Source organism: Acipenser ruthenus, chromosome 4, assembly GCF_902713425.1.
Source record: "Acipenser ruthenus chromosome 4, fAciRut3.2 maternal haplotype, whole genome shotgun sequence".
NCBI lineage: Eukaryota > Metazoa > Chordata > Actinopteri > Acipenseriformes > Acipenseridae > Acipenser > Acipenser ruthenus.
Genome location: NC_081192.1, coordinates 33,261,344 through 33,282,808, shown reverse-complemented (window position 1 = coordinate 33,282,808; position 21,465 = coordinate 33,261,344). Strand labels below are relative to the sequence as shown.

The 21,465-nt window shown below is 40.7% G+C and overlaps 1 protein-coding gene across 3 annotated transcripts in view; it reads right to left on the bottom strand.

The window, feature by feature from the left end:
- LOC117400230 (dysbindin-like) overlaps positions 1 to 21,099 on the bottom strand; it is a 121,303-nt gene extending 100,204 nt beyond the window's left edge. For 2 of the 3 annotated variants that reach the window (XR_009328451.1, XM_033999846.3), the window contains exons 1-3: positions 20,869 to 21,099; positions 17,548 to 17,628; positions 14,117 to 14,167 (exon numbers count right to left, since the gene is read on the bottom strand). Coding sequence is in view for 2 of the 3 variants with exons in the window: in XM_033999846.3 (XP_033855737.2) it covers positions 14,117 to 14,167; positions 17,548 to 17,628; positions 20,869 to 20,924 (188 nt within the window). In the remaining variant the exon portion in view is untranslated. The remainder of the gene's footprint in view (positions 1 to 14,116; positions 14,168 to 17,547; positions 17,629 to 20,868) is intronic. The other variant, XM_059022304.1, reaches the window with a different exon arrangement.
- Between the last annotated feature and the right edge of the window lie 366 nt (positions 21,100 to 21,465).

Genomic DNA, 21,465 nt, shown 5'->3' with positions numbered 1-21,465 from the left:
AAAGACCAACCTTGTGTATACAAGTTAACTGTATATTTATGTCAATTACATTTTGCACGAGTGTAGTAGAAAAAATCAACGGCAAGTTCTCATGGCGAAGCTATTGGTGAAGAAATAAATATAAAATTGTTCCATGCAGATAGTTCAATGCTGCACTTCCCAATCACCTCATTAACACAAAGGAGCACAGTCGACATTGAAAACGCATCAGTCATAGGAAAAGGAGCGGTAGGTTACTGGGAACGTGAGCCAATGAATGTGTGACGCTTCTGGGAGTTTGAGTTGTTGAGAAATACATGACAGGCTTTTATCATTTTACTACTTTATTATTCTTGAGAAATATGTTCAGGAAGAAACTCAGAAGTATCGCGTATACTTTCAATGTTGCCTGCGTTCTTTCACGACAGAAAGGTGAAAAGAGTGCAAAAACCAGTCGCCAATTTGTTTGAATAAGTATAAAAGAAAACAACATTGAAAAATCAAAAATACAGAGCTACAAAGCAGATGGGAACATAAATATCTGATTTACAGACTTCCAGCACACATAGCAACATCTGGTTTTGCCTAAGTAGGCAGGAGCATGCAGACGTACCTCTCATGCATGTAGGAACATTCAGACATGCTTTTCTAGCATGTAGCGACACGTAGACCTACTGTTCACGCAAGCTCCAACACGTAGCTCTGCTTTATAAAGAGTTTCATTCTGATATTTCAGACAGACAGCTGAATTCCAATGCCTCTCAAGCTGTAAAGAGGTGATCTTGTCTTAGTTAGAAATTATACAAAATGTTTTGGACTAATATAGAAGCTGTAACTGTTGGGAACAGTAGTTTGGGAGTACACAAAAAAAAAGATCTCTCATCCTTAGTTTGAACTACTTATTGTATCTGTACTTGCTCATTGGTGTAAAACCAAATCACAAAAACAAAATGGGTAGCAGAATTACAGGAAAACTATTATATGTTGGAAATATGTGACATCTAATAAACTGCTAGCTTTGCTCTCTGACTTTCAGGCATGAACTACGTACGAACATACAGGCCTACTTGTGCATGTGCATCTCAAACAGGCAGAAAAACATTTCAGAGGCTTTGGAGACTTGCTGTGTGAATGACAGTCAAAAACATGAATATTAACAGAAAGTGTGCCTTTGCAGCTTGCAATCTGACGTACTGTACACGGATATATTTCGGTGCAGTATAATCCTGATTTTAAAGCTTTTTGCAATTTGGCAAAAATGTACACCATTTTCTTGGGAAGACATCAGAACTGAGCTGAGATCCGAAGATACCTTTCATGAAACAATAATAATCTGTATTATCCATCTTCAAATATCATTTTTTCCACAAAGAACTAATGTCTAGGTCAGTGTGCCTAGCCAAGTTTCAAGTACATGGCTATAGGAAAGAGTTGTAGACAAGCATCAAATTAATAATGTCTGAGACAGGCATATTGTCAACTATGAAGTGACATGTAGCCTATTTTGAATTTGCCCTTATTGACACTGATCCGTTCAAATAATGAAATCAATACATGTCCATAGTACAAGTTACTACTTGCCCGGGAGGCTGATCTAAAAGCTACGGCTTGCCTGAAACCCAGGTTGGCTGGCTGCATCCTGCCTGAGATTTGATGTGCATGTTGCTACCTGCCTGAGCAGAATATCTACATGTTTTGGCCTGCTTCAGACCAGGCTCTGAATGTTTCTACCCGTCTGAGACAGCTTTACAAGTTCTTGCCTGCCTGGGCAGGATGCCTGCGTGTTACTTTCTGCCCAAGAGGCAGACCTGCATGTCCCTGCATGCTCGTGACACAGACTGACATGTTCCTGCCTGTTTGGAAACTGAGTTTGAATGTCATCAGAGGAAAGCTATCCTTCTGAGCAAATCACATTAGTCTGTTAGATAGTCATTTAATTTGAATTATGTATTTTTTTGAGAGGTTTAAATGCCATTCTGTGTTATTTTTGCTTATTCGTTGCTTGATTGTGCAAGCTTTTTCAAACATCGTCAGAACAGAGTTTAATTTCAGTGAAAGAAAAGGACCGAATAATCACTGGATGGTACAGTACTTGTGACTCGCACATCTTAAACAATCAGAGGTGAAAACAGTTAGCCTATTTTTTTTATTTTTTTTTAAAGATATGTTACAAATATTGTAAGTTTGTAACATATCTTATTCTCTGTGAATGTAACTATTGTGCTGGTTGGTCCCCAAAATTACATTTTAAAGAGCAAAAGGGTACACAGCGTATATCCTCTTTTAAAACTTAAAATATAAAAAATGATTATTTTGCAAAATACCAGGACCTCTGTGTTGATCTTTACCAGCAGTTCTTAAAATACGGATGGCCGAGAGCTCTCAGATTGACTGCTTTGAGCCCAACCATCCCCAGAGGTCCTACGACATTGAAAAAGTCTAAAATATAAAATTCTGTCATTTAAGTTTCTACTGTTGCAGACAAGATACAGTAGCTTGTGGGAATTGGTGCTCCATATGTAATGGCATAATATGTCCTACTCTGAATGGTTATCCATTGTTACGTATGGGTACTCTATAATGGACTGGTGCAAAAATAAGCATACATGTTCAGCGCAAACAGTTAAAATTCACTAGGGGAATTTAAACTACTGTAAATAGGCACATACATGTATAGAAAACAAATGCCAATATTGGAGCATCAGAACCCAGGAACACAGAATTTTTGCGAAGAATTAAAACAAACAAAAAAATTCTATTAAAAAAGACATCTGAAGTGACTTACTGTTTAACACCTTTAGTAAATATGTATACATTTACTGCCATAAGACATTTTCATTTTCGATCCAGTATGATACCATTGAAAGATAAGCAAATTGATTGTTAAACGTCAGTTTTCTATCATTTAAATGGTTTCTGGCATGTAACAAAATGCAGATAATCTTCCAGATTAGAATTTTTTTTTTTAGTAAACAATGCTCATTTGCTCAACTATCTAAATTACGGTGCACACAAATTAAGAGTCAAAAGCTGTTTCTGATGGTTTTTTCTTCGCAAAATGTAAAGAGATGCCCTGTAGGTTTTTATTTGTCATTATGTCCTGCCTGTCAAATATAAGAAGTACAGATTTGTTTTCCCCCCTCAACATATTTAATGCTCTTTGTTAATTCGTTTGGATTCAAATCTCAAATCCTCTGCTACGGACATCAAAAGCATTCATATCTCTGTGTAACTGAGTCTAGCATTCATATCTGTGTGTAACTGAGTCTAGCTAGAAACCCTGTGACTTTTAAACTGAACCAGCTTCTAATGTGGCAAGCCAATTTTACAGCATTGTACTGCAACACTGATAAGGAATTCTTTGGGGAGTTTACACAATCTATGACACTAACACCTCTTGATTATAATCATTCTGTCAAAAAGAGCGATGCCAGGGACCAAGTTAGGTCACGCGATCCGTTTATTGGAAATGTTTAACGCCTAGAAATGCGAATCAGAAAAACAAATCGTCTGGACACTGTTACTCAACAGACGATGTACCAAACCAAACCCTAGAATCTTCTAAACATGTTTTTCTGGTGAACACAAAACTAGAGGCCAATAGGGCTTAGAATGTCACCTCATTACTGAAACCCAAGTACGGACTCAAGAGGGCTGAAAACCAACAGACAACCTCTGTTCTCTTCATCTAGCAAATCTAGCCTCTTCTCACCAGACCAACCTAAGCTTCATGTTAACAAGCTACTTCACAATGGAGGTTCGATTTCAGCTTGTGAGACGAACCAATCCCAGATGATTTTCCTCTCTAGCAAATGTGAGCCCAAAGGCCAATGCATCACAACCTGGATATGACCTTGCAAGCTCCTGATTGCATGAACCTGCGTTTAAGTAAACCACTAGGAATCCGCCCCAGTTTTATTATTCGACATATACACATTAGAGTTTTGCACATATCTAGAGAACTGCTTGTCCAATTGTGTAAAACTTGATTTAGTTATTATTATTATTATTATTATTATTATTATTATTATTATTATTATTATTATGCTGCATATAATACTCTAGGGGTATATGGTCTATCTGTCTACCTATCTATGGAACCACTTCTCCAGTTAAGATTACAATTGAAAAGTCATAAGCACATGTTATTAAGGGTATTAGAATCTGATGGGGATTAGAAGGCATCGGCCCATTGTCTCGCTGTCAAATTTATAATTTCACAGGCGTACAGGTGACTTACTGTAGGTCTTAGTGATCTACATTTTTCTGTTACTGATAGCTCCAGTTTTGAATTTAAAGCTTTGGCTGGAGATGAATGTCACTGACAAACTTGTTGTAATGCCTGAGAAATGTCCCTTGATTTTGAAAAGGCATTAGGCAGAGAGGGTATTTCTCTGCACAGGCCAAAGGTACTCATGTTTAGGACCTAACCAAATGAATGGTACATTTTTATATTTTTATTTTCTTTGTCTTCATTGTATAATGTACAACCCTCACAAAACACACTCCTTTTGTATGCTTAAAGTAGAGAGGTAAAGCCTAGGATAATTGACAGTATTATTCAAGGCTACACTACTAGTATCTTAATATACAATCCGATTTAACAATGCATATTTGCCCTTGCTTAGGTCCTTTCATATAAGACCAAATATTTATGAATGAATATGTTAGACAAAATGTGAAATTGCTTGTTTATGAAGATAATTAACTACAGCACTTAAGTGAACAAAGCTGAAAAAAGAAAAGAACTAACCATGGAAAATCAAGGAATGCAAATTTAACTGCAATGCAAACAAAAACAAATTAATTTTCCCCCACAACGTATGGTTTACCAGAGCAAGAGATAACTATTTTTAATCAATTACAGTAATACTGTTTTAAATTATAGTCTGAAGTGCAATTTAGAAAGGAAACATATGCATACATTTGTAAATCAACAAGAGAAATGTAATGTTTATTGAAAAAAATGGTGTGTATAATAGTAGTAAATTCAATAATGGAGTTTACAATTTAAAAAAAAAGCATATTAAATGTAATATATTAAAGCACTTTGTGTAGTCTATTTAAATTTAGACCACAACAATCTGTTTGGTTGCTATGAAAGCAAACAAAAGATATTCACATTGGAAAGCTTAAGTGGAACAGTTGAAAAGAAGCTGGATAAATTTGGGGACATCATCTATGCATATGGAAGCGAGAGGTTTGGAGTGGAAAAAAGGAAAAAGTGCAAACTATTCCTGTAAAGTCTAGACGGCAGCAGGAGATTGAACGCTTAGTTAGAGAAAGGATACAGCTGAGGAAGCAATGGAGAAGACCAGAACAAAGTCAGAAGGAGGGACTCAATCTCTTACAAAGGGTCACAGAAGACAAGCTTGTAACATTGCGCAGAGCTGAGTGCCTACAGAAACGCTACAAAAAAGAAGGAGCGTGCAGGAACTAACTTTTATAAAGACACATTCAAATTTGTAAAGAAGTTATTCACCAGTGAGAAGAATGGAACACTAAAAGCATTTAAGTTTGAGCTGGAGAGATATTTGGAGGAAACATACAGATTCAAATAGGCAGGAGCCTATGTCAATTCCTTGAGACATCCCACCTATCAATCCACCAGCATACCAAATGGAGGACTGTGCACCTAAGTGGAAAGAAGTAGAGCGAGCTGTGAAAAAAGCAAGGGCTTCATCATCTCCAGGGCCTAATGGAGTTCCGTACAGAGTGTACAAGAGTACTTCAAGAGTTCTACAAATCCTGTGGAAATTGATGAAAATGGCATGGGAAAAACAGGTTGTACCAAGAGCATGGCGCCAAGCAGTGGAGTCTTTATACCTAAAGAAAAAGATTCTATAAGCATCAGTCAGTTTCGCCCTATTTCCCTATTAAACGTAGAAGGCAAGATTTTCTTCAGCATTATTGCTCAGAGATTGTCAACTTGCCTATTAAGGAACTGCTTCATTGACACTTCAATACAAAAAGCGGGCATTCCAGGTTTCCCAGGATGCTTAGAACACATCAATGTGATCTGGCAACAAATTCAATCAGCTAAAAAGGAGAGGGAGGAATTCCATGTGACATTCCTGGATTTGTTCAATGCATATGGTTCAGTGCCACATGAACTTCTTTGGGCAGCATTTGATTTTTTCAGTGTACTGATGACAATAACAAATTTAGTGAAAGCCTACTTTGGAGATTTGCAATTTAGTTTTTCAACTTCAGAATTCAGCACTACATGGTAATGCCTAGAAGTTGGAATAATGGCAGAATGCACCATTTCACCACTGGCTTTTACCATGGCAATGGAAGTAATCATCAGGGCATCAAAATGGGTAGTGGGAGGAGAGCGCTTGGCTCCTGGAATGCGACTACCACCAACTTGAGCATACATGGATGACATGACAACCATGACTACAACAGTAGAATGCACTAATCGGTTATTGGGCAAATTAACCAATAACATTGAATGGGCACAGATGAAATTCAAGCCCACTAAATCATGGAGCATCTCTATAATTGAAAGATAAATTAGTAGATAAAACGTTCTTCATTAATGGTGAGGCAATACCAACAGTGTCTGAAAAGCCAGTGAAAAGTCTTGGGAGATGGTACGACGGGGATCTAAAGGACACAGTTCGTGTGGGAGAAGTTAGACAACAAGCAGTGGAAGGGTTGAAGAGCATAGACAGCAGCGCTTTACCAGGCAAACTAAAACCTGGTGCTTTCAGTTTGGTCTACTGCCGAGGTTGCTGTAGCCACTGACTGTGTACGAGGTTTCTTTGACAACAGTAGAGAAGCTGGAAGCTTTAATCAGTTCATACATCAGGAAATGGTTGGGAGTTCCACGCTGCCTCAGCTGATGCTGGGATGCCAGAATCACCGTTGAGCCCTCTTGAGGTGTTGTGGGCTAGTCAACGAAACACCGAGGATGGAAGGTGCCCACTTGAAGACCTCAGAGATGTACCCTACTTAGCTCAATCCAGACGGTTGTCATGCTGATGCGCTGGGGAGACCGCACTGTGGTTGATCCCCAGAGGCAGCATCGCAGCCGTTGTGTCTGCTGATGCGCTAGGGAGGCAATAAGCTGATCCCTGGAGCCAGCATTACATTTCAGCCATCAACACCAGACAGAAGGATATCTACATCATCATATGGATCACATTAGTTTACTGTAAAGCTACGTCTTAGTTGGTGCTTATCTTGGCGAGAGCCGAGTTCAAAACACCATGAAGTTTTAACATCTACTCTTTGTAATGGAAATCATATATATATACACGTGTGTGTGTGTGTGTGTAATTTAATTTATTCACTGAAGAGGTGTCTTTTTTTTTCTAGTTATGTATATACATTTTTTTCTATCACGTATGATTTATTGTTGAACATTGAATATTGTGTGTGTGTGTAATATGTGTAATTACATGCGGCGGCAATCGCCTTAAATAGGAGGAACCGGACAACGGAAGGAGAGAAAAAGACAGAAAAAAACGAGATGGGAACGAGACAGGAACAAGAAAGGAACGAGAAAGAAGACAGAAGACAAAAGAGGACAGACACAGAAAGAAAACAAATAGCGATGAGAGTGAATGGCGAACAACAGAATGAAGAAACTGACAGAGAACAAAGAATTGAAGAAAAGAAAAGTAACCCAAGCACGAACTGAAAACGTGAAGCTGAGTGGAACGTGGGATCGGATATAGCAGAGTACCGCAGGACGCTGGAAAGAAAAACAAGGAGAAAGAAGCGTGCCTGTTGAACAAAACTATCACAGCGGCTATGTAAACTATTGCGAGCTAAGTATAAATTTATTTTAGGTTACTTTATATAAAAAAATAAATAAATAAAAAAAATCACCTTAAGTAAACTCTACCATTCATGTACAATAATATCTGCTGCTTGTGTGCGTTTTTACAGTAGAACTTAAAGAGGCTTCTTTAAAGCACTTTACCAAATGTATGTGAAGACGTAATTATTGCCTGGAATTGTATGGTGTGTGGATTTGCTTTCCAATCTTTTGTTAGCCGGGTTAGACCGTTTTTCTTGTATGTAGTATTTTTACTTTTTTAACTGTTTAGATAAAGTTAACTGTTGTGATTTTAGATATTTGTGTGCGCATTTTAGTCAGGGTTGTTTTAAAGTATTTTGTCTGTCTATTGAACTGCAAGTTAGTGTTTATTTTACTGTCAATAACTATGGGTGTACCTGACCTGTGTATTGCTTGTTATCATTTCAGTTATTAAGAATTTTTCCAGTCTGTATGCAGAGTGGACAAGACATTAATATCCTTCATGCAATGTGAAACTTGTTATCAAGACAACCAAAATAAAGACTGCTTGGACTCGAGACCTGAATTAAGATTTGATTTGGGAAAACCTCTAAAGCAACAGTGTGGTAATTAGAGATGAGAGATACAGGGTTTGGTTGAGTGTGTAACATTTGTGGGGAAGGGAATAAATCGGCAGTACTGTCCTACCTGATTTTGCAAAATTTAGGACAGTACAGAAATTGTGGGAGACAAGTGTGTGCACATTTTGGCTGCCTGTGTATCCCAGACAGTGACAGTAGAGGCAGAATTAATTGTTCTGGATATTTTAAATGCTTGTTGTCAATCCTGCAACTTTTTAGTTTTTATTGTGCTTCTTTTAACATTTGTGTAAAATAAAACCTTGTTAATTGTACTCTCTTTGACTGCGCATCTCAATCCTGGCTGGTGGTGGATTTTAGTGGTGTGGATCTGTGACAGAAATAGTGATTCTTGGTGGTAAATCTCCCTCCCAACCTGTGAGGGCGCTAAGTAGTGAGAACAGAGTACCTTGGACAGATTGGCCCGACAGTTCTATCCCAGGGTTCAAGGGAAGTCGGACAGCGAGAAAGGGGGCGGAACTCTGGTGCATTAACTCATCGACTCGGAAGGGAAACGATGTGGCAGTCACGGATGTGAGGGGTGACTGCACTCGTTTACCAAGGGGTCATGTGTGACAGCATAAAAGGGGACTGTGGCGGAGTGTCCCGTCCCTATGTATTATTATTTGTATTTTTGTTTGCGGCGCGGGTAAAAGCGCAGCGTCTTTTATTATTATATTTAAAAACCCCGTGAGGATGCATGGCTGATCAGCTACTGATTATTTAACTAGCTGACAGTCATGCATCCTCACCAAACGCATGCAGACTCTGGCCGAGGGGTAATAAGATAATTAACAACTAGTTAATCCCTCGGCCAGAGTATATAAACCTGCAGCTCTCTGCACTCGGGGTTGAGTGTAGAGAGGAGAGTACGGGAGAGCGGAGAGAGAGAGAGAGAGCGTGAGGAGAATAATACTACAGAATTAACAATTGCTAAAACGTGCTGGAGTATCCAGCACAACACTTACTTGTTTGTTTGTTTATTCGTTTGGCCCTCGTGCCCTTTTGTTTGGTGTTTTGTTAAAATCGTTTGTTTGTTTATTAAACACGCTGAGTGCTACTGCACTCAGCTTCACCCGCCCATCCACTGTTTGGTGTCAGTTACTTCCTGGTCCGTGACGTCATCACACATCACCACTGCGAGCCAGACTGCCACATATGGTGTCCTGCGTGGGACAAAACAAACGCCTCCAACAGTCGGACCAGGAAGGATAAGGACGTTTTGTTTTTGTTTTTTCAAAAAGTATTTTTTGTGTGGGTTTTTTTTGGAAAAAAAAAAAAATATATATATATAAAAAAAAATGGGGAAAAGTAGCCGGTGGAGAAAGCAGCAGCAGCAGCAACAACAGCAGCAGGAGGCGCAGCAACAGCAGCCTTACCTTACCACGCTGGACGTCTGCCTCACCTGCCTGAAGGGTGAGGAGTGGTGCTTTGCAGTTGGTGAGGTCGGGCACGTGGCACCGGACCAACCCCCTCCATGGCAGGAGAGGAAGGAGCCTGAGCATCCAGCAAGGGTGAGAGAGGACCCACATCCTCCGAGGCGGAAAAATCCTGTCTCCTCTGAGGGGATCTGGGACTGGCTGGCGGAGCCTGAGAGGGATATAATGGTGGCCCTCCCTGCTGTGATCAACCTCCTGTGGGCGAGAGATGGGGAGCGCTGGGAGGCCTGGGAACAGACACACCACCCAGCATCCCTCCCAGACATCGCAGCCATGGTGCTCAACTACCTGGCTGCAGATATGGGAGGGGCCCCGCTGCTGTTTCCAGCGCCAGAGGGAGAGGAGCCATCACTGCCGTCTCCAGTGCCAGAGGGAGAGGAGTCATCGCTGCCTTCTCCAGCGCCAGAGGGAGAGGAGTCATCGCTGCCTTCTCCAGCGCCAGAGGGAGAGGAGCCATCGCTGCCTTCTCCAGCGCCAGAGGGAGAGGAGCCATCGCTGCCTTCTCCAGCGCCAGAGGGAGAGGAGCCATCGCTGCCTTCTCCAGCGCCAGAGGGAGAGGAGCCATCGCTGCCTTCTCCAGCGCCAGAGGGAGAGGAGCCATCGCTGCCTTCTCCAGCGCCAGAGGGAGAGGAGCCATCGCTGCCTTCTCCAGCACCAGAGGGAGAGGAGCCATCGCTGCCGTCTCCAGCGCCAGAGGGAGAGGAGCCATCGCTGCCGTCTCCAACGCCAGAGGGAGAGGAGCCATCGCTGCCGTCTCCAACGCCAGAGGGAGAGGAGCCATTGCTGCCGTCTCCAGCACTAGGAGCAGAGCAGCAGGAGCTGCCTCTGTCTCCACCACCACCAGGAGCAGAGCAGCAGGAGCTGCCTCTGTCTCCACCACCACCAGGAGAAGAGCAGCAGGAGCTGCCTCTGCCTCCGCCACCACCACCACCAGGAGCAGAGCAGCAGGAGCTGCATCTGTCTCCACCACCACCAGGAGCACAGCAGCAGGAGCTGCCTCTGTCTCCACCACCACCAGGAGCAGAGCAGCAGGAGCTGCTTCTGTCTCCACCACCGCCAGGAGCAGAGCAGCGGGAGCTGCCTCTGTCTCCACCACCGCCAGGAGCAGAACAGCAGGAGCTGCCTCTGTCTCCACCACCGCCAGGAGCAGAGCAGCAGGAGCTGCTTCTGTCTCCACCACCAACAGGAGCAGAGCAGCAGGAGCTGCTTCTGTCTCCACCACCGCAAGGAGCAGAGCAGCAGAAGCTGCCTCTTCCTCCGCCACCTCCACCAGCAGAGGGTGAATACCTGCTGGTTCCGCCTCAACCGCCGTGGGAGGACTGCTTGCCGCTCCCACCTCCACCAGCAGAGGGTGAATACCTGCTGGTTCCGCCTCAACCGCCGTGGGAGGACTGCTTGCCGCTCCCAGCTCCACCAGCAGAGGGTGAATACCTCCTGGTTCCGCCTCAACCGCCGTGGGAGGACTGCTTGCCGCTCCCAGCTCCACCAGCAGAGGGTGAATACCTGCTGGTTCCGCCTCAACCACTGTGGGAGGACTGCTTGCCCCTCCCACCTCCACCAGCAGAGGGTGAATACCTGCTGGTTCCATCTCCACCTCCACCAGCAGAGGGTGAATACCTGCTGGTTCCACATCCACCATCATGGGAAGGACTGCTTCTGCCCTGCCTTGCATCGCCCAAGGATGCCTGCCTCGCTTCGCCCAAGGATGCCTGCCTCGCTTCGCCCAAGGATGCCTGCCTCGCTTTGCCCAAGGATGCCTGCCTCGCTTCGCCCAAGAAGGCCTGTCTCGCATCGCCTGGGACTGCCTGTTGCTCCGCATCGCCTGGGGCTGCCTGTTGCTCCGCATCGCCTGGGGCTGCCTGTTGCTCCGCATCGCCAGGGGCTGCCTGTTGCTCCGCATCGCCAGGGGCTGCCTGTTGCTCCGCATCGCCTGGGGCTGCCTGTTGCTCCGCATCGCCTGGAAAGCCACCAGTTACAGGGTACGAGGGAGAAGTGGAGCTCCTGCTGCCGCCTCCATGGCCAGGGGCTCCCCTCCCGAGTTCACCTCCCGAGGGTCCGCTGCTGCTGCTGCCGTCACCTCCCGAGGGTCCGCTGCTGCTGCTGCCGTCGCCTCCCGAGGGTCCGCTGCTGCTGCTGCCGTCGCCTCCCGAGGGTCCGCTGTTGCTGCCGTCGCCTCCTCTGGCCAGAGGAACCGGCCTGTGCGTCGTCCACTGGGACGCTACAGTTGTTGGGTGGGAGGAGGACATCCCACCGTGGCCGCCACCTTTGGCCCGTTGCTGCCCCTGTTCCTGCGCCAGGACTGCTAACCGGGACTTTGGGGACTAAGGGGGGAGGTGGCCGAAAAGGCCATGTGTGCTGCGCACAAGGGGGGGCATGTGTGGCGGAGTGTCCCGTCCCTATGTATTATTATTTGTATTTTTGTTTGCGGCGCGGGTAAAAGCGCAGCGTCTTTTATTATTATATTTAAAAACCCCGTGAGGATGCATGGCTGATCAACTACTGATTATTTAACTAGCTGACAGTCATGCATCCTTACCAAACGCGTGCAGACTCTGGCCGAGGGGTAATAAGATAATTAACAACTAGTTAATCCCTCGGCCAGAGTATATAAACCTGCAGCTCTCTGCACTCGGGGTTGAGTGTAGAGAGGAGAGTACGGGAGAGCGGAGAGAGAGAGAGAGAGAGAGAGCGCGAGGAGAATAATACTACAGAATTAACAATTGCTAAAACGTGCTTACTTGTTTGTTTGTTTATTCGTTTGGCCCTCGTGCCCTTTTGTTTGGTGTTTTGTTAAAATCATTTGTTTGTTTATTAAACACGCTGAGTGCTATTGCACTCAGCTTCACCCGCCCATCCACTGTTTGGTGTCAGTTACTTCCTGGTCCGTGACGTCATCACACATCACCACTGCGAGCCAGACTGCCACAGAGATGGAGAGACGCAATCTGTTCCTTCACTTTGGTTTACAAATAGAACCCAGAAGGACCTGTGAGAGAACCTGTGATAACGTATTGTGAGTGTTTGTTTGTTTTTGTCACTAATTATTGTTATTAGTAGATGGCTAATCGCGTTCTGGAGCTGTCACCAAGGGCCAGCACAAAACCCGGAACAACACTGCACTATTGTCACAAATAAACTTGTATCACCCACCATGAGCCCTACTGCACATACCCAGGACTGGTGACCATGTTAGTACATTGTGGGGATGGATGTGCTGTTTAATATTTGGAACTGCAACCCTGTTATTATTTACCCTGTGCACTACACATTGTTGTGTATTGCCAGGGATTATTATTTGGTCACCAGACCTGGATTATAAAATAAACCATTTTCCAACTGGATTATAAACCTGTCTGTCTGTTGATTACGCACCGCATCACCCCTGCACCTGTACACAATAAACCACTTTACCACAGGCTCCCTTACAGAAATACTATTGAACCTGTGTAAGCCTACTGTATGGTTAATCTATTGACATTTAGAGACAGTAAAGGTTTATATAATCTATTTTATTTAGTTCTCTGTACAGGTAACTCCCATTCTGGCATAGTCTGGCTAAATTATATACTTACTTCACCCCTGCCATGCCTGTGCATGAGCAAGAGTGCCGCACCACAATACCACAAGCGTGGGTATATCTAGCGTGGGATGCATTTTTATTTCCTTAAGAATGAGTTTAGTCAAGAAATCAGCTTAACACAGGTAATGGTAGGAAACAACAAAGGCTGCAATCCCCGATTCTAGCTTCCATGCAGTCATGTAAGATTACTGTTTAAAACACCACAACCCTGAAATCTAAAATAACGATTTTAAAATTACAGATTGATAATTTCTAACAAAAGCTCATTTCCCTAAAATATAAATAATAAAAAGTTATTACAAACTTGTAACAGCAGGAAACATTTTACAGGAAAGCATAGAACTGAAATGGGCTTTAAAAAGCAACATTAATTTAAATATGTAAACACATTTTTGTATAAACCACATAAAGCTATACTCTATAACAATTTGATTGTACATGGATCACTTGCATGAGTACAGAGCAATTTAAAAAGCTGCTACTGTACAATCATGGGGTATATAAGAAATGTAGAAAGGAGTACGTCCACGGTATTTATTAATGTATTTTTAAAATGTATTTGTTGACTCACGAGACTATTAAAAGGAAAAAATAAATCAATAAATAAATAAATAACCTTAAATAAAACTTTCCCCTGCTAATACTTGACGTGTAGAAAATAACCAAATCTCCATTGCAACAGAGACACAATACAAAACAGCACCTGCACACATTTACTTGGACATACCTATTAAGTAGCTCCACTCCTGCTGGAAATTTTGGTTGATGGTCCTCAATCCTAAAAAAAAAAAAAAAAGATAGTTAATATCGATTATAAAAAAATTAAAAACTATAACTTTTTTGTGACTGCTCCTGTATGAATACATATTTACATTTTGCAATTCAAGGTTTGTTTCCTCTCGACAATGCAAAAACATTTAAAATCTAAGTAAGCGAATCAAAGAGAGGAAAAGCTTGGGAATATTTACACACGCAGTAAAAACTGTAATGGCTCAAACTGCTGTGCAACGGAAGCCTTCAATACTTGGAAACGTAATCACCCAAGCCAACAAAAATACTGGAATCAATCTAGGAAAACTGTGCGATACACTTGACCTCTTCTAGTCTACCAAGGAAGCCACTACTGGTCAACAGCATTGGCTTTGCTGTCTGGTTCAGCCTTGACACAACTAAGCTCACCCCATGTATTTTTGATTGGAATGAAATAATTTGACAGTGATGGCAAAGTAATATAGCACCTCTTGCTGGACGAATCCCACAGCAATCTGAGATACATGTGTGTTTGGGCATTATTAGACAATGCTTTTAGATTTGTAATATAGATGTCAATATTTACATAAATGTTTCTTGCACTGCATTGTATTTTTTAAGGAGTGGGATATGGTTGTTCAGTGTTCTTTTTTTAATGCCACCCTATGCAATTGCCCCTCTTTTTACCCCACTGACATGTAGAACATGGGAACTTACATGACTTTGTGGCATCCATCTCAGACATGTTTAAACATTTTGATGACTCAAACTTAATTGATGAAGCAACTTTCTTTAGCAATTGCTGAAATTGTTAATAAAACCAAAAGGACAACCGAAGGATGTTATGGTAGTCAGTAGCATAGTACAGTACAACGTTGCATATCCGACACCCTGTGGACTGGGGTATAGGCAGATATGTGAAAAAGTCAGATTTGCGAACATCTATAGAAAATGACATTTACACATGCATAAATAGCTTAGTGAACAAAAACAACACTCAAACTGCTTTAAAACACAGGGAAATTCTTTGCTTTAAAAGTAAGCAAACATAAACGACATTAATTAGGCTACAATACACGGTGTTGTTATGTGGTTTACTATAAGCCATCTCCACGCAAAGTTTTAAAAACAAATACAAAACAAACGGTAAATGTACAGTAACTTGCAACTGATGGCTTCTTTCTTAACTCTAGAAGTCGTGCCTCCCTGGTTCTGTTTTCTTAATATCTCTGTCACGGTACTTGGGGCTCTTTCTTGATATTGCCAAAAGCCGAAAAGCAGCTTGGTTTGAATATTGCTTCGGCTATTTTAAACAAACGGCCAGTAAGCATTGCGTTTATGAAGCTTGCTTTGTTTAATTCAAATGCATTTAAAAGCTACAACAACATGCTGCCAATATCTGCAACCGTGCACTCCATCATATAAACACATTGCACAAAAAACGAGTACAACAAAAGCTTTCTCAACTGGTGTATTGAAACGTCACTGCTACACACAGCATATATATATATATATATATATATATATATATATATAGATATATATATATATAGATATATATATATAGATATAGATATATACAGTACTGTGCAAAAGTTTTAGGCAGGTGTGAAAAAATACTGTAAAGTAAGAATGCTTTCAAAAATAGACATGTTAATAGATTATATTTATCAATTAACTAAATGCAAAGTGAGTGAACAGAAGAAAAACCTAAATCAAATCCATATTTGGTGTGACCACCCTTTGCCTTCAAAACAGCATCAATTCTTCTAGGTACACTTGCACAAAGTCAGGGATTTTGTAGGCATATAGTCAGGTGTATGATTAAACAATTATACCAAACAGGTGCTAATGATCATCAATTCAATATGTAGGTTGAAACACAATCATTAACTGAAACAGAAACAGCTGTGTAGGAGGAATAAAACTGGGTGAGGAACAGCCAAACTCAGCTAACAAGGTGAGGTTGCTGAAGACAGTTTACTGTCAAAAGTCATACACCATGGCAAGACTGAGCACAGCAACAAGACACAAGGTAGTTATACTGCATCAGCAAGGTCTCTCCCAGGCAGAAATTTCAAGGCAGACAGGGGTTTCCAGATGTGCTGTCCAAGCTCTTTTGAAGAGGCACAAAGAAACGGGTAACGTTGAGGACCGTAGACGCAGTGGTCGGACAAGGAAACTTACTGCAGCAGATGAAAGACACATCATGCTTACTTCCCTTCGCAATCGGAAGATGTCCAGCAGTGCCATCAGCTCAGAATTGGCAGAAAACAGTTGGACCCTGGTACACCCATCTACTGTCCGGAGAAGTCTGGTCAGAAGTGGCCTTCATGGAAGACTTGCGGCCAAAAAGCCATACCTCCGACGTGGAAACAAGGCCAAGCCACTCAACTATGCACGAAAACACAGGAACTGGGGTGCAGAAAAATGGCAGCAGGTGCTCTGGACTGATGAGTCAAAATTTGAAATATTTGGCTGTAGCAGAAGGCAGTTTGTTTGCCGAAGGGCTGGAGAGCGGTACACGAATGAGTGTCTGCAGGCAACAGTGAAGCATGGTGGAGGTTCCTTGCAAGTTTGGGGCTGCATTTCTGCAAATGGAGTTGGGGATTTGGTCAGAATTAATGGTCTCCTCAATGCTGAGAAGTACAGGCAGATACTTATCCATCATGCAATACCATCAGGGAGGCATCTGATTGGCCCCAAATTTATTCTGCAGCATGACAACGACCCCAAACATACAGCGAAAGTCATTAAGAACTATCTTCAGCGTAAAGAAGAACAAGGAGTCCTGGAAGTGATGGTGTGGCCCCCACAGAGCCCTGATCTCAACATCATCGAGTCTGTCTGGGATTACATGAAGAGAGAGAAGCAACTGAGGCTGCCTAAATCCACAGAAGAACTGTGGTTAGTTCTCCAAGATGTTTGGGCCAACCTACCTGCCGAGTTCCTTCAAAAACTGTGTGCAAGTGTACCTAGAAGAATTGGTGCTGTTTTGAAGGCAAAGGGTGGTCACACCAAATATTGATTTGATGTAGATTTTTCTTCTGTTCACTCACTTTGCATTTTGTTAATTGATAAATATAAACTATTAACATGTCTATTTTTGAAAGCATTCTTACTTTACAGCATTTTTTCACACCTGCCTAAAACTTTTGCACAGTACTGTATATATATATATATATATATATATATATATATATATATATATATATATATATATATATATATATTGTGTGTAGCATATATACACACACACACACACACACACACATAAATCACTTGAGAGAAAAGCCTGACATTAAGCTTTTCCCCAGTTAAGATGAATTACTTACTGTGGAATTTCAGTATACAGTACATACATTGATTGTAATTATGAACACAAAGAACAGATATACAGGGCCATACCTCTTCTTGATCTTTGCTTCTTTTGACTTGTCTCTAAGCGTCTTCTTTGCTTCTTTTGACTTGTCACTCAGCGTCTTGATCCTAAAGAAATTGCAGCACAAATTGTTAATGATAAACTAAAATGCCCTCTACTACCTATTGAATTAGTTCATTTGACAATTACAAGCCCACAACATACATATACATATATATATATATATATATATATATATATATATATATATATATATATATACACCAATAACTTCAGATCTAAAATCTTGGAAAAGTGAGTGTAAAACACATACATATTTTACTTCATTTGAAGGTCTACATTTGTGGCTCAGATTGGAATGGGGTTTAATGATAATAAATGTACAATTACTGCTTTTTTTTATTTAGATGGAGGGACAGTGCAAGCTGTAGGTGGTTTACTTTCAAAAATCAGTTGTAGTACCAGTTTTAAGAAATACAAGAGAACTACATTATTTATGTTTTCTGTTGTATTTCAAGTGTTTTTTGTTTGTTTGTTTTTGCTTTGAATAAGTGTTCTCAATGCACTTTTCAATATTTGATTAGGAAATTGCTTGCTTTTTCTATATTTGTACAGTACACTTAACTTAGTTAGCCATGGTTGTTACAATGCTTTACAATATGTCTATGTTATTTCATTCTTTACTTCTGTGATAGAAGTACAACGCTTGCCTGTGCTTTACTACACCTTGCTGTTCTTTTGCCATTGTAAACTGTACCATGTACCATACCATATATAGATATAGATATATATATATATATATATATATATATATACATAATATAGATATTAAATGATGATTAGTTTACTTACCTGAGAGAGGTTGCTTTGAAACGAGTCATATGTATAGCTATTACCTAACCTAGAATGTAAAAGGTAGGTATGTACTCAAACACGTTGATCAGTGACACCCTGGGTGCACAGTAGGAGCTGTTGCCCTGGTATAACAGCTTTCCTCCCATGTGTAACCTCAAATCAGTGAATTAACTAACATTTGTGTGTGGCTTTTGATAGTTTGTATTCCTTGAAGAACCCACTAAGAAAATAATAATTATCCATTGTGTAGTCCACCCTTTGTACAAAATACAGCTCTGTACAAATCATTGGTATATTGTAGATCAGTGGTTCCCAACCCTGTTCCTGGGGACCCCCTGTGTCTGCTGGTTTTCATTCCAACTGAGCGCTCAGTTACTTAACTAGACCCTTAATTTAACTGATAATTTGCTTAATTATACCTTTTTAATTGTTTACAGCTCTTAAACAGTTGCAGAGTTCAAGTTACTTATAAAATGTTATAGCTAACTTGAAATATGCAACTGTTAAGAGCTGAAAACAATTAAAAATGTCTAAGTCAGCAAATTATCAATTCAATTAAAGGTCTAGTTAAGTAACTGAGAGCTCAGCTGATTGTAAAATTTGTACAGATGGGTCACAAAATACAGTTAATGGCAGGGTTGCAGCAGCTTATTATATACCAGAATTTGAGGTGGGAAAGCATTTTCATATTACTGATGATGTGTCAATTATGACAGCAGAATTGACCGGGATTATATTGACATTGCAATGGATTGTAGATGTCAAGGTGAATAGAGCAGTAATCTTTTCAGATTCCTTACCAGGTTTACAATTAAAAATGGAGGGGAGGGTGATAGATGAGATTTAGTGCAGGAAATAATGTATTTAATTTTGGAATGCTGCTTTTTGGATTTGTATGTAATTTTAGTATGGATTCCGGCTCATATAGGAATAGATGGGAATGAGGGTGGATGTTAGCTAAAATAGCAGTGAAGAAAGAGGAAGTGGATATGGATGTGCAGTATGGTTTAAATTAATATTATAAAGTAATTGAGAAACAGAATATTAATGAATGGCAGAATATATGGGATAAAGAAAAAAGGGGTAGGACATTTCATAAGGCCCAAAGTAAGGTTATAATTAGGGAAGGGTGGTATGGAATAGAAATGAGGAGGTTGCATTAATAATGCTTCTCATAGGGCATTCAACACTTAAAGAACACTTATATAGGATTGGAACACATGAGAATGGGTTATGTATGGAGTGTAGTGTAAAGGAAACAGTGGAGCATCTGATGGTTGAATGTGTTAGATATAGGGAGGTGAGAGAGGATATGTGGAAAGAATTTAGGGCTTTCAATATTTCCAATATTTTTTTAAGCTGGTATAGGTGATGGAGGTGAAATAGATAAAATGAATTATTGGGAGTATTGGAAACTATATTAGAAAAACCGGAAGATTTAAAAATATATAACATATTTAAAATAAGTGTTTACAGTAGTTTTAATTGACATACCTGAACAGTAGGTGGCGACAATAAGTTTCGACAGGAACTTGGTGGCCATAAACCAAATAGAAGAAGAGAGCTCAGTTGGAATGAAAACCAGGACCGGTTTTGGGAACCACTGCTAGACTGATCAGTTTGTTAATAATGTACTAACAGTACACGAAGCCTTATAACTATAGATATGCATAATTTACCTTTGCATTCTACGGGTTTTAATCAACAAGTACGAATTGTTATTTTACGATTGTAAACGTGTAAATCTAACAGTTTTTGCAATCAGTCGTGTATTCTATTACTTTTTTTTTTTTTATTAATTCAATATTGTTTCGAGACCTATAGTGAAGGCAGAACCAGGTTTGTGCAATACTAAACACCTTGGTTCCGAGTATCTGCAGTTGTTTTTAGGATTGTAGTTTGCAATCTGCGCTGTATCACATTCGCAATAAGCCAAAGTAAACCACTTTAGGCAACAATCACATGACAATCAGCCCTGTGCAATTTCAGAGAATGTGTAAAGACGAAAAACATTTGTATCCTTCTCTCTGCACATGTTGCATTGAACTGCAAACTTCTTCATAGTCCAATTTCAAAGGCAATTGACGACAAATAAAAAAAACGCTTTGTAGTACTGGCTGTCACTTTGGGTTTAAAATCAGTTCCTGAAAACTACAATTTACACTTTTAATACACACAATTAAACTGTTTAGCCAACTACTTTCGTGACTTTGCGCTGTCCGAATTCAATAACATTGTTTCGTATATAAAGTCAGATTGAAAGAAATTTGGGACTACTGTTTAAAATAAGATGATATATTTACAGAACAGTACCTTGGTTTTTGTTTTTTAATATTATTACAGCATTACTGCTATGTCGCGGGACGGTGTTTGTAAACATGATCCCCTCTGTGGTTGTGATAATATACAGTTAAAAGTTTTATATATATATATATATATATATATATATATATATATATATATATATATATATATATATATATAATACCAACCCCGTTGTAAAATCCTGCTGCACAATCAGCAACTTCTCTCTGAAATTATCAAACATGGTTCGTGTCTTTTCTGTCTCTCGGGTTTAATTTTCATGTCAGTTATATCACTGTGTTGAAGCAGCTACAGAATGTCCAGTTCTGATTACAAATCCATGTTCAACGACTCCGAGCAACCCATAGAAATACAAACACTTTCTCCAACAAGTAAATACCCTCCTTCCACGGTTTACTTCCTGCTTCTAAAACGTACCCACATGCACGCTGCAATAACTTTATGTCGTCATACTGTTCTGACCATCAAGTATACAGTAGGAACGTTAGATTTATGGGGAGCTCATTTGTATGGTGTTTTTTTGTTTTGTTTTGTTTTGTTTTTTTGGTCAAAAGGGTCGAGTCTGGTCATTGCTTGTGTATTTTATTATTTTTTAGGGAATACATAAAAATAAGATAGAGTAAAACAAAGTTACCTATTATAAAGTGATGACAGTACGGACAGTTATTTTATCATCGGGGAAATGTAATGCCCATTCCTGTGCTGCCGTCGCGTGGAGAACTGTGTTCAGGAATTTGCCACAGTCAGAATGTATATTCCAACTT